General features: G+C 39.0%; 1 protein-coding gene across 1 annotated transcript; it reads right to left on the bottom strand.

Moving 5' to 3' along the window:
- Positions 1-5,688: 5,688 nt before the first annotated feature.
- LOC102519079 (olfactory receptor 51G1) lies at positions 5,689-6,654 on the bottom strand. The gene has a single exon (XM_006183093.2). The coding sequence runs from the start codon at positions 6,652-6,654 to the stop codon at positions 5,689-5,691; it is 966 nt and encodes a 321-aa protein (XP_006183155.2).
- Positions 6,655-13,770: the final 7,116 nt, after the last annotated feature.

Below are 13,770 nucleotides of genomic sequence, written 5' to 3'. Positions count from 1 at the left end.
ATTTTATACACTGTAGCTACTTTTTAAAGATCTGGTGAAAGTTTTGAACAACCCCTACAGCTTCAGGGAAGTGCAGCAGGGTGTTGCTGATAGTGTTTTATCAATGATATATTCTTGTTACAGAAACAGCAGGCCAGCCAAGAAACAAATGCCACTCGGAGGAGGGTTGGAGTACTCAGGTTTATTATGCTGGCGGGCTCAGTGGGGCTCTCGCTCTGGAGCTCTGAGCGCCCCCGGGAAGTGTAAGTGAGGTTTTACAGGGTCGCTTACAAGCTCGGGGTCCATCAACCAACAGGGTGAGTACAGCTAGGCAGTATAAAGCGGAAACAAAGGGTCGCTTGCAAACTCGGGGTCCATCAACCAGTAAGGTGAGTACAGCCAGGCAGTATCATAAAAGCAGAAGCAAAGGGTCGCTTGCAGTAACCCGAAACCAGTCCAAGGTGAGACTTAAAATTCATGAGTTAGCCCAGCCCAGTCTTGGCCCACAACCTTTTCCTTTTCATCCTAACTGTATAGTTTAGGCATATCTGATGTGACAGCGTGCATGTTGAGTATACATAACCCTATGTAACATGAAAAGGGGCTTTTTGATTAAATGTTTTTCCTATCACCAAAGGGGAGGAAAGAAGTTAGACCAAGTTCTTGGAAATATTGTGACAGTGTTTATGCTTATTCTTGGTGCCCCAGGGAACCCTGTAAGCTCCTGACTCTTGCCTACACTCAGGGACTCCATCTCCTCTTCCTGCCTCTGACCCACTCAGAGCACAGCCCTTTGTTTCTAGACATCAGGAGCCAACTGGAGAAACCAGTCTATCCTTGTATTCTTGTGGACAACATGAGCTTCTGCAAAGGGTGGTTAAATCTCCAGAGGAGTTTTATGTATTAGTGTAGGATTATGAAGGGTTAATCATCAATTTTTAGACTCTGAAGTCTAATGGAGAAGACATTTCCTTAGATTTATATCTAAGAATTTCATTTTTTGAGGTGCTAGTATAAATGGTATTTTTAAAAATTTCAATTCCACTCATTCATTACTAATAAATTCAATTTAAAAAAAAGTGTTGTTTTTTTTTTTTACCAGTTTTCAGTCTGAGGACCTGGCCTGCATTCTATATATTCCTGAGTAATTCAATGCATTTCAAAGATGTGTTCTACTCAAGAATGGTGGGAATCACTCGAATGAGTGAACTGTGAACTAGACTGTGCTGGCTGTAGCGTAAGTTCTCCACCTTTTGGTAGGAGCATGACCACTAAATTCAGTTTTGTGAAGAACCACATTCATGCTGATGATTAAGTATATTTTAGACTGTTAAAGGAAACCATCTCTTTATGAAATATTTCTTCATATACTCAGTGTATACCAGATTCATGGTTCATTTTGTAAACAATGTGAAAGTCCCAAGGTAAATAAAGAGAGAGTAAATTAATACCAATAATATTGATGATAATCATTAGAACAAAATGATAGCAGTAATATGTATAAGTTAAAAGAAACTAATATTCATAATTACAGCATATAAAATATTATACAATAATACAGTAACATATCATATATTAATTGTATTACTATTGAATATTCATCATATGATATGATATGATATGATATGATATGATATATAGGCAAAACTATGGATCTTAAAAAGATCAGTGGTTTCTAGAGATTGGGTTTGGAGACAGGGATGAATAGGTAGAGCACAGAGGATTTTTAGAACTATGAAAATAACCTTGTGTGATACAATAATAATGGATTACATGGCATTATACATTTGCTTAAAAGCATAGAATGTACAACACTAAGAGTGATCCCTGTTGGGGGACATTTTGTGGGCTGGTGACACAGGTTGGTAAGAAGAATTTAGCAGAAAGGGAGAAGTTTAAGAACAAAGGAAAGATTTAATAGTTAAGCTGCTACAGGCAACAGCAGGCCACACAGGCAAGCGGTGCCTGCGTGCCCACCCTTTGTGAACTGTGCAGGGTCTCTTACTGAGGAAGAGGCTGTGAACACAATGGGATGGGGAATAGATTGGCTACAAGTGAGGTGAGGGGCTTTGGTATAAGGGAGGATAGTGGATTTACGACTCCAGTAAGATGGAGACATGCGCTGACACAATGAACAGTAGTGGAATTTATGATTACGATAAGGAGGAGATGTGGGCTGAGACAAGCCAGCCTGAGCTACAGTGAGGCTAGTCATTTCCCAGGGCTGTTACCCTGGGAAGGCCAATACCTGTTAGGACTTTATCTTCTGAAGAGGAGCAGGCAGACTTCTAAGGGCTGGAAGTTTATTGGGTGCAGGGCAGGCACCAGTTGGCACTGCAATCCCTGAGATTATGATGTGTCAATGTAGGTTCATCAAATGTAACAAATAAATATACCACTCTGGGGGATGTTAATGGGTGAGGCTATACGTGTGTGGAGCCAAAGAGTATCTGGGAATCTCTGTACCTTCCTCTCAGTTTTGCTGTGTGAGAATCTAAACGTGCTCTAAAACAAAGCAAAAAAACCAAAAAAACCTTGGAAAAAAATAGCCATTTAAAACAAATTTGCATGCATTGTGATGAAGGTGTTAATGAATCAAGCTGTTCGGGGAATGAAAAAGAAATTGTCTGAACAGGACAAGCCTTACTGATCACTTCTCATAACAGTCAGGCAAACTCCCTAGTTTTAGACAAGAAGCATCTGCTTTTAACACATATTTTTGACAAAGAGACTGGATGGTGAGATAAGATGAAGGATATTAAAGAATAGAGAAGTCAGAAAGTAGAGTAAGAGAACATGAGGGGAAAAAAAAGGTCTGAAAAGATGAGGGAGAGGCTTTGAAATAGACTATAAGATCCAAAGGATGACAGAGCTGGCTAAAGGACCAAAAATAAAGCAACATTACCACTTCTTGGCAGTGGAACCCTTTTCTCATTGAAAATCACATAAAATGTAGATGCAGTAATCTAGGTGAAAAGAGCTTCAAAGCCTCATTAATCTCTGTCATACCCACCTTCCTATCCACAGTAGTTGTTAAAATCCCTTTTTATGGTCTTAGAACATCCTGGAGAAGAGTTTTAAAAAGTGACGGTCTAGAGAAACAGTTTCACTAAAGTTGAGATGGCTAAAAGGCAAGGGACCCCCATTTTGAAAGTAAACAATAAGAAGGAGCAGGGAATGTAAAATAAATCATTGAACACGTTCAGTGTGACTCTGTGATCAAAACCAGTGCAAACATTCCTTCCACTGAGACATTTAATTCAAGATGAGAACTAGAGAGGTATTTCATATAGAATAGTTACTCAGTAACTGTTTTCAGATTTGATTTTGTCAAGTCATAAAATGCAAAAAAATTGAAGAATTTTCACTTGATACTCTTGCACTCAGAAAATCCAGTATTCAGGGAGAGAATCAGTGTACACAGTATGTGGGGTAGTGCCCAGAGTCAGAGGATATGTATCGTTAGCTGATTTGAAGGCCACTGGCTGACTGACCCTTATATGAGAGAACATAGATTCAGTGTCCAAGAATAGAGTTTAACTCATTGGTTTCAATTTCAGTAGAAGGACTTCTCTATATTACATGGATGAGAGTGGGAAGAAATAGGGCAAGTCAAACTCTATGGGAAGAGAAAGACTGTGTTACTTTTCCCTTTATAACGTTCAGATTCAATGAAGGGTTACACACAAATGGAGAAATACTGATTCTACAGGTAATCTGTCTGAGAAAGAGGTTGCTGTGGAGGGGTTTGGGAAGTGTAAAAGATCAACCTGGGGAATTAATAGGCTCAATCAGTACATTAAAAATGCATTTTTTGACAACAACAAATGTTGATGAGAATGCAGAGAAACTGGTCATCATACCTTGTTGGTGAGAATGTAAAATGGTACAGGTACTCTGGAAAAGAGTTTGGCAATTTTTTATAAAAGTGAACATGCTGTTACACAACCTAGCACTCTTGGGCATTTACTTCAGAAAAATAGACTTATGTTCACACAAAAAACCCAAACACAATTGTTCATGTAATAGCTAAAAGCTGGAATTAGCCAAGATGTCCTTCAACAAGTGAATGATTAAATAAACAGTGGTGTATATATAACATGGAGTATTACTCAGCAATAAAAAGGGACAGACTATTGATATAAGCAACAACTTGAATGAAGCCAAAGGAATTACACTGAGTGATAAAATCCAATCCTAGAAGGTTCATACTGTACAATTCTACTTATATAACACCCTTTAAATGGTAAACTTTTAGAAATGGAAGACAGATTACTGGTGGCCAAGTCTTAGGTACTAAGGACAGTGAGAATGGAAGGGAGGTGGATGCGGTTATAAAAGGGCAAAAGGGAAAGATTTTTGTGTTGAAACCACTTAATATCTCGGAGAAGACACAAACCTACACAGGTGATAAAATTATTTGGAACTTAATGTACACACGCATGTGCACACACACACACACACACACACACACACACACACGAGTGAGAACAAGTAAAAGTGGGGAAGTATGAATCAGATTAGTGGACGTACGAATGTCAGTATCCTGGTTATGCAAAATATTACCACTGAAGGAAACCGGAAAAAATATACAAAGGATCTCTGAGTTATATCTTATAACAGCATCTTAATCTATAATTATTTAATAGAAATTTAAATAAAATATATATTTTTGTGAAGACTAGAGACAGAATCAGCCTTTTTGGTGTTATTTTTAAAAGTTAATTGTGTTCAATCCAGCATCTTTTCTACTATAGTTACAAAATCTATTAAATTATACACATTGATGAGAATGAAGGCAATTATGAGAAATATTTGCTTTCTCAGGAACTGTGTTCCCTCATCATGGAATAAGAGTGTACCTTCCATAGGAATTCTTCCTTTTCACTCAGGAGCTTATCTATGCTGCTTGCAAATAGCATCAAAGTGTTGTACCTTTTTGAGACAAAAACATCTTGCAAAGAACATAAAATGTGCATGTGTTTCTCTTGCTTTTTCAACTCAGTAATATACAAAATAACTAAAGAAAGAAATCAAGTCCCCCGACTAGTTACGAAGATGATGAGTGATTATCCTAAACCTCAGTTACCTCCTTTGAGGGTGAACTATGGTTACTGTTTTTTTGTTCTCACTGGGTATCTTCCCTCAGACTCCCAGGGTATCTTCTTTTCTTAACTTTGTAGATATGCATTTAGGAAGCAGCCTCACAAAAAGTTATTAACTGGGGTATAGGTATGTGTGCAAATCTGTTGCAAATGAATAAAAATGATAATTACAATAAAGTAACATAAAATAAGGTAATAAAATATAAATTCAAATGTATAAATCTCTGATCAAATTTCACTGCCTGGAGGAATAAAAGATGAAACTTGTATACCCTTTTGGAGATTTTTTCAAATAATAATAGTTAATATTGGTTGAGAATTGATATGTATCAGGCACTGTGTCAGAGACTTACATGTATTTTCTTATTTAATCTTCACAATATCCCTACAAAGAAGGTATTATCATTATTTCCATACTCATTCTGCAAGTGAGGAAAGTAAAGAACAGAGAGGTAGGTAATATTTCCAAGGGCACACATGCAGTATATTGTACAGTTAGTCCACTTTCTGTTGATAATTGGGAGTTCGTTATTTTTCCGCATCATAGCTGAAACCAAAAGTATCCGTGAGCTTTACACCTCAAACTTCCTCCCTTCATCCCAACCTAATCCTGTCGAAAACACCTAGGCAATTTTATAAACTCAAACTTCTTAGCAATGCGTTGGCGGATTTGCTTGGTCTTGATGCTGTAGACAATGGGATTCATGAGAGGTGGGACCAATAGATACACATAAGACATGAGGAGGTGTACAATGCGGGGTAGATGTTCACCAAAGCGGTGCACAAGGGACAAGCCAATCATGGGGATATAGAAGAGCAGCACAGCACAGATATGGGAGACGCAGGTGTTGAGGGCCCGGAGTCGCTCCTGGCGGGAGGCAATGCTGAGCACGGTGCGGAGGATCAGGGCATAGGAGAGGAAGATGAGCAGTGAATCCACACCTATGGTGCAGGCCACAACGAAGAGCCCATAGATGTGATTGACAATGATGCTAGAGCAGGCCAGCTTCATGATCTCTAGGTGCAGACAATAAGCATGGGCCAGCACATGGGAGCGACAGTACTGGAAGCGCTTAAGGAGGAATGGCAGGGGGAAGATGAGCAGTGCGCTTCTACACACCAAGCTCAGCCCCATCCTGACAATCCGTGCAGGTGTCAAGACTGTGGAGTAACGCAGTGGGTTGCAGATGGCAACATAGCGGTCAATGGACATGGACAGTAGAACTGAAGACTCCACTAGGGACAAGGTATGGATGAAGAAGAGCTGAATGAAACAGGCATGGATACCAATTTCTCTGGCATCAAACCAGAAGATGCCCATCACAGTGGGCAGTGTAGAAAGGCAAAGGCCCAGGTCCGTAAGGGCCAGCATGGCCAAGAAATAGTACATGGATTCGTGGAGTGTGACATCAGTCCGGATGATGTGGAGGATGGTAAGGTTTCCTACAATAACTATCAAATAGATGGAGCAGAAGAGAATAGATATCCAGCCGTGGAGCTCTTCCAGACCTTGGAAGCCTGTCAGGAAGAAAGTGGTTTTTTGGAGGCTGTTATTATAAAGGATTGTCATGACTTTACAAACTTGAGTTCACCAACCTGCAATATAGAATGGGATTCCTGGATAGTGACAGGGCTGAATTCTCACTTGCCTAAGTAAGTGTCCTGGGATCAGTGAGTTAGGAAGGGTCTGCATATGAAATAGGAAATAAGTGGGGGAGCCTTTTCTGGAGGGTCTAGGAAGGGGATTTCTATGGCCACACTACCCAAAGCAATCTACAGATTTATTGCAATCCCTATCAGAATACCCAGGACATTTTTTCACAGAAGTAGAACAAGTCATCCTAAAATTTACATGGAATCACAAAAGACCCAGAATTGCCAAAACAATACTGAAGAGAAAGAACAAAGCTGGAGGAAAGACCCTCCCAGGCTTCAGACAATTCTACAGAGCTACAGGCATCAAAACAGTGTGGTATTGGCACATAAACAGATATGGAGCAACAGAACAGAATAGAGAGCTCAGAAATAAACCCACACACCTATGGCCAATTGATCTTAAGACAAAAGAGGCAAGAATATACAATGGAGAAAAGAGAGTCTCTTTGGCAAGTGGTATTGAGAAAGCTGGACAGCTGCATGTAAATCAAGGAAATTAGAATACACCTTCACACCGCACACAAAAATAAACTCAAAATGGCATAAAGATGTAAACATAAGACAAGACACTATAAAACTATTAGAAGAAAACATAGGCAAAACATTATCCAACATAAATCTTAGCAATGTTCTACCCAGCCAATAGAAATAAAAATCAGAATATAGGGGATTTGCATGGCTCACAGATGCCCTGTGTTTTAGTGTTATGGTGGTATGTCCATCGGTGTTGGACTCTCAGGAGTTTAATGAGATCATCTCAGATGGCACGTTTTTCACATGAGAAAAACTTCAATACAATCACCAAAGCATTTAGAATCTATGCCACAATACATGGGGAATTGGCACTACACACCACTTTGCATAACTATTTACTAGAATCAGTTGCATATCATGAGCTTTTACATGTATTTGTAATTTGGATGGAGACTACGTTTCATTCCACAGTACCTAGCCTTCAGGGGAATGCCAGAAAGCATTGAGGAAATGTTTGTTGACTCCTTAAACTTGTAACTTGGGACCAGAATGATGGCTTTCCTGAATCTACTAGAAAAGCCTTTGATGGCTGAGGGGGCAAATGGTGGTGTGCAAATTTAAAGTCTGAGAAATGTCTGAGAAGGCATGTCCTTCAGAAAACAAAGTATTCTAGGAAAGGGTGCTTTGGGCTTAGTTCTGAGAAATATCAGGAGAGAGGTGTGTTTCTGACATCAGGGCAGTTAAGCTGGGGTAGATGAAGGGATAGGGATGCGGAGGAAGGAGGCACAAGCTCTGAAACAGTAATAACAGAGAGGAACCTGAAATGGTCAGGAAAAGCCTCTAATCTGTACTTACATAGGAAAGTAAATCTTGAGGCTCTCAGAGAGAGCTGTGCCTCTGCAGTTTAGGTCGGTCCTTGTAAAACCTGAAACCATGCTCTCCTTTACTTTTGCCCTCAGAATTTTTATTCAGTCACATTTATTGCAATCCACACTATAATGGGGTCTATGTATACTAATACAGTATGACTAGTATATTATTTGCTTAAAATAGCTAATACTTATTTAATATATTGTGTTCCTGTCACCTTCCTAAGTGCCTAATGTTTATTAAGCCGCTTCACTCTCACAACACTCGTATGAGATAGGCTTTGTTCTAAGGAGCACATTACAGGTGAGAAAACTGTGGCACAGGGAGGTGAAGTAACCTGGGTAAGGTTACAGAGCAAGTAAAGGTTTAGGATGGAATTCAAACTCTGACAGTACACTCCAGAGTCTACATTTACTGTTTTACATCATATTTCTTACTACGACTACACTACTGCTGCTACATAACACTTTAGCTCTTACAAAAGTCAGATAATTAAAAAAAAAAATAAACCAATGGAAAAAACAAAATAAAGCTGTACCTTGGTATAACTATGGACAGCCATTTCTAGTATATGCATAACAGATGAGAGAAAACATGTTCTGGGGACTGAGTTCAGCTGGGGCATGCTGAATGTAAGCTTAACAACGAGTTACTGCAGAGAGCGTCTAGAGGGTATTATATGTAGTGATCTCTGTTTCAGTGAAGGCTCGAGCTACAGGGTATCACTCAAGAACATGGGGAAAATTGCTAGCAAGTGCAGTGTGGAAAGGAAAGACCAGGGCCCAGTTCATAACACTGGAAACTATTTTAAATGAGAGTAGGACATACAATAAGATCTAGAAAAGAGGTAGAGAATGGAGAATCAGAAAAACAGGATGAAAATAGTAGTGTATAATGTCACTAAAGTCAAGTCACTACTGTTGACCATGAAAAGGAGATGGATGTGCAGGATGTGGGTTTTTAAAAAGGCATTGCCCTTACGAAGGCGAGATCATTGTTGATTTTTTAGAGAATATTTCAGTATATTGGAGAAAGATTATAAGAGCTTAAATTATCAGTGGGTGAGGAGGAATAAGTAAAAAGGATATACTGGGGGGTTGGGTAGAGCACACACTTAGCAATCACAAGGTCCTGGATTCAGTCCCCAGTACCCCCATGAAAAAAATCTAAAAAAATAAATAAAGGAACACTATTTTTTAAAGTGTATATTGTTTTTCTTCTAAGAGAAAATCTACATGATGAGTGAAGACAGAATATTTTAAGAAACAGAGAAGGAAGCTTGAGAGTACTGTTTCAAAAAGCTTCTTTTTTCTCAGTAAGGTAGAAGGCGTTGAAGTGTTTTGAGGATAAAGAAAGAAAAAACTGTCCATACCCAGCTTTTGCCATTCAAACTTCAAATCAAGTAATAAAAAAGATAATAATGCAATAATTAATATCATAGTAAAATCTCTCTTGTTTTATGACCCCAAAGGAGAAACAGAAAAAGGATAGAAAAAGGCACAGCTAGGAAAGAGGAAGAATGAAGGAGAGAAGTGGAGACTTGGAGAGAAGATGGGCTACGAGGGAAGAAGGAAAAGTCATAGGATTTGAGGAGTGCCCTGTGGGTGGCATAGATAACAATGCAGTCTCACTCTGAGAGTGAGAACAGTGATGGAGAAAAAAAACAAAAAACAAAAAACAAAAAACGGCAACAGAATTGTAAAAAGGAATGATAATAAAGAAGAGACAAATTTCCATCTGTTAAGTGGAGATGCAAACAAGAGTTTAAATATATATGTCGCTTTTCAGCCAGCAGACTCACAGTGATTCTGGTTTCCATCCAGCTCACATTGAGAGATTTCAGAGAGTATGAGAAACAGAAGAAACATTTAAAGGTTATCTATTTCACTCCTGTATCTCCAGACAGAGACTGTTCATTCTGCCTGCTTAGTGAAAATTTGCATTTGTAATATCCCATCCCAGTTATTATCTCCTCTTCCAAATATATTCCATATTTTTGGTACAGGTAAGAGGCAAGTGTACCATGTATGGTGAGGCAAAAAAAGATCAAAGCAAATATAACTAGACTCAGAGTGATGGAATTTCTGCATCACTAGAGTCTTGTGACCCTAGCGCAGATTTGGAACCTAATAGGTTATACTGAACAAGTGCATTAACGAATGGATAAGAAAAGAGATGAGATGCAGTAGGAATTACACAGAATATTATTTAGTGCAGAGACTCTTCATTTTCTTTTCAAAGGTACTCACCTCCAGTTTAGTGAATCAGAGAAGTGTCAGCTGATTTCTCTTCTAGACTATATCACACACACTTGGTCCTCCCTTCAGCTCCAATTTATTGAGATAAAGGGATGTCAACCTATGGTCTGTGGCAGAAACAGAGAAGAGATGGGTTAGACAGAGATTTCAACGACACCGGACTCCTCATTTTCATTCTTCAGATAATTGCACAAATGTGTTTACGCTTATCAGCAGCTGCGCTGGTGACAGTCTGCAAAATTACTCCTAAGGACAATTATGACCTTATATTAGTGTAACGCTTGATTGTTACAAAGCGTTGTCAAATCCATTTTAATATTTAATTATTATAATACAGGTTTAAGGTAAGCAAGGTAGAGATTACAATTTTAATTTAAAGATAAAGGTACTAATACTCCTAAGGAGGAGAAAAGAGATGAAGGGCGACAAGAATTGAATCGAATGATGAAGATGACTTTTACAAGGTCACACACAGCGACAAAGCTAGGACAAAACCGCAGGAGCCCTCTCCCCATTCTGTCTGCTACTCAAAACTTCCTTGACTAATTTGATGTGGGGATTCAGAAGTAGCTACGATTGAGAGCTCTGTGTATGGTTCTGGTTATATGTGCCCCAGTTCTCTTTGTGTTCCTGGCAGTTCCTTGTGATTCTTCCTAAAATACGTATCTAAATACCAACAGCTAGAGATAAAAGTGCTTGGGGTGTGTACTTCCTGTCAGAACTCAGGACAGATGGTAACTCAGCTACAAGAATATTCCCTGCTTGACACACAGGGTCTTTTTGAAGAGCCCAGCAGCGTCTCCCTAGGGGCCTCAGCTGAGGCTGAAAATTCCCTGAAGAGCTCTCAAGGCTCTTGGCTAGAGCTGGAGGCTGTGAAAGGCTGAGAAACTCCAATCCTGCACATAGGCAAGGGATATCTTCAAGATGTTAGGACATTTCTCATTTCTAGTTATGAATTCATTTTCCGAAATTGTGTAAGAAAGACCTAGCTCTGCGTGAAAAGCAGTGCTGCACAAGACAGTGTTTTGATTCAGATTGAGATAAAAGAAAAGCTGATTCCAATCTTATCTCTGATACTTTCTAGCCAGTAACCTAGGGACATATTACTGAATCTCTAGAGAGATTATTCTCTTATATATTAAAAAAGCAACCTCTTCCCTCCTTTTTTTCTACACAGACCCTGGTACTAGTAGGCATTCTCACATGTTTTAGAACCAACTGGTAATGTAATCTGGTTTGCATGTTAGGGAAAAAGGTCCTTCTCAGCCTTCAGTCTAAAATATAGGTTTCTTAATTACCACTGGCCATGTTCTTTCAGATTGATTTAAATAGCTGGAGGAAAGACCTGAACAGAATAGCTGACACTTAATGGATTCACAGTAAGCATCATTCGTAAAATCATTGGTAGAGTGACTGTGATTCTAGTTTGCCAAAAATGGGCCTAATTTATAGTTATTATCTTGGTTTCCTAACCAGTTTGGATTTGCATTTCCCTGATGATTACTGATGTTGAGCATCTTTTCATGTACCTGTTGGTCATTTGCATATCTTCTTGGAAAAATGTTTATTCAGTTCCTCTGCTCAGTTTTTAACCAGGTTGATTTTGTTGTTGTTGTTGTTATGGAATTGTAAGAGTTCTTTACGTATTTTGGATATTAGTCACTTATCAGATACACGGTTTGCAAATATTTTCTCCCATTACTTAGGCTGTCTTTTCATTTTGTTAATTGTTTATTTTGCTGTGCAGAAGCTTTTTAACTTGATGTAGTTTGACCTCTTGATTTTTGCTTTTTTTTCCCAGTTAGGGGGATCTTCAGATCATGCTTTCCCATTGGCCCATGGAAAGACTTCTTGATGGAGTTCATCAAATCATCAGCAGGGACCACATCCCTTTAATGACCTCTGAGAATTTTATCTGCACCTCTCCTGATATCTTTCCTCTCTTCAGTCGTGGAGTGTAGGATTTAGTACTCTGGATGCTACAAGAGAAATAAGTCTCTTTTGCAGGGTCCTGCACACCTGGGGAATATGGGAGTTCACTCAGCCACTCTCTCTCCCTCCATCCCCCATCCTCCTAGAAGGTCTCACTTAGCCCTTAACTTTGCTACCTGGGGGAGGAGTAATGAAGACAAAATCTAGCTTTTCCTCTTACACACTCCAGTACATCTAAAATTGTATTTTTATTCCAAAGGTATGCTGGAACTTTTCTGGGAATCTGGAATTCCACAAAGCTTCTTTCATTCGTGGGTGACTGCCCCAGTCAGTGTTTTCCAAGTGCAGAAAGACCAAGACTGACAGGGTATTGAGCTGGTTCATAGGCTGTTGTGGAGACAATAGCCAGAATCAAGGTCTGTTTGCCTATTACCCAGTGAATGTGTGGGTGTGACCCCTCCCAGGTTCCTTGAAATATGGTACTGGATCCCACAACTCCCACAGAGGCACTTTTGTTCATGGATGGATACTTTTTTGTTGTCATTGTTGGAAAGATGATAAATGAGAGGCATCTTATTTTGCCACAATGCTGAAGTCACTCTGAAAATCAATTAATTATACAAGTTGTTTAGTTATTCCAATTCATGACTCAAAGTAAAGTTTTTGAACATGTATTCTGTTCAGATTTTATTCTGTAAAACATATAGTCTTATTGTGAATGCTATTTTGAATCCAGTTAAGAAGCTCAACATTTGAGATACATTTATTTTTAAATGTAGATATGATATAAATACATATTTTGTTACAGGACAACAATGTGGTAAAAACAATGTTCTTGTGAAATTAAGAAACTTTCATTCAGTCATGTTTTTGGAATGGTTGTGGTGCAAACACAGTTCATGATTACATCCCAGCAATTCTTCTTCCAGTCTATTTTCTTTTTACCTACACATTTTGAGGAACTGAATTAGGAAACTTTTGAGACAAAGCTGATATTCAATTTAAAAAAATAAAAACTTCAGCATTATAGTAAAAGAATGATCAGCGTTCTCTTTTACTGACTGATCACCTTCAATTAGATTTTAAAGAAAGGTGAGCCTCTGAAGGAATGTTTGGTAAACCAGCCCAATTTGGTGTAACAGATGTAAACACCCACTTTTCAGATCCCATCTGAAGAAATAAGTGGTTATCTAGTTGCAAGGAGTGTGGCCAGCTGAAGAATGCTTCAGGGTCTACCTTAGATTTCCAGCCACAGCCACAGTCTTTGGGTGACCCGATAATGAATGAGCAAATGGTGGTACACGTACTTGGCCCTTTCTGATCAGTGGGGGACTCCTCCATACATCAATCTCTGCTCCGAAGCTCCCATTAGGTCTAGCAGAGACTTCACTATATCTGCATCATGGTCTAGTAGCTCCCGCTACCCAATCCTAATTTTAACCCTTCTCCTTCACATAAACTCTGCATACTAACTCTGTCTGAACATTTGCTTCCCA

Source organism: Camelus ferus, chromosome 10 (assembly GCF_009834535.1).
Source record: "Camelus ferus isolate YT-003-E chromosome 10, BCGSAC_Cfer_1.0, whole genome shotgun sequence".
NCBI lineage: Eukaryota > Metazoa > Chordata > Mammalia > Artiodactyla > Camelidae > Camelus > Camelus ferus.
The sequence above is the reverse complement of the archived record's forward strand: the minus strand, read 5'-3'. Positions and strand labels throughout refer to the sequence as shown.

Bases quoted from the DNA above. Each gene is read 5' to 3' on its own strand.
- LOC102519079 (XM_006183093.2), bottom strand. From the start codon at position 6,654: ATGACAATCCTTTATAATAACAGCCTCCAAAAAACCACTTTCTTCCTG.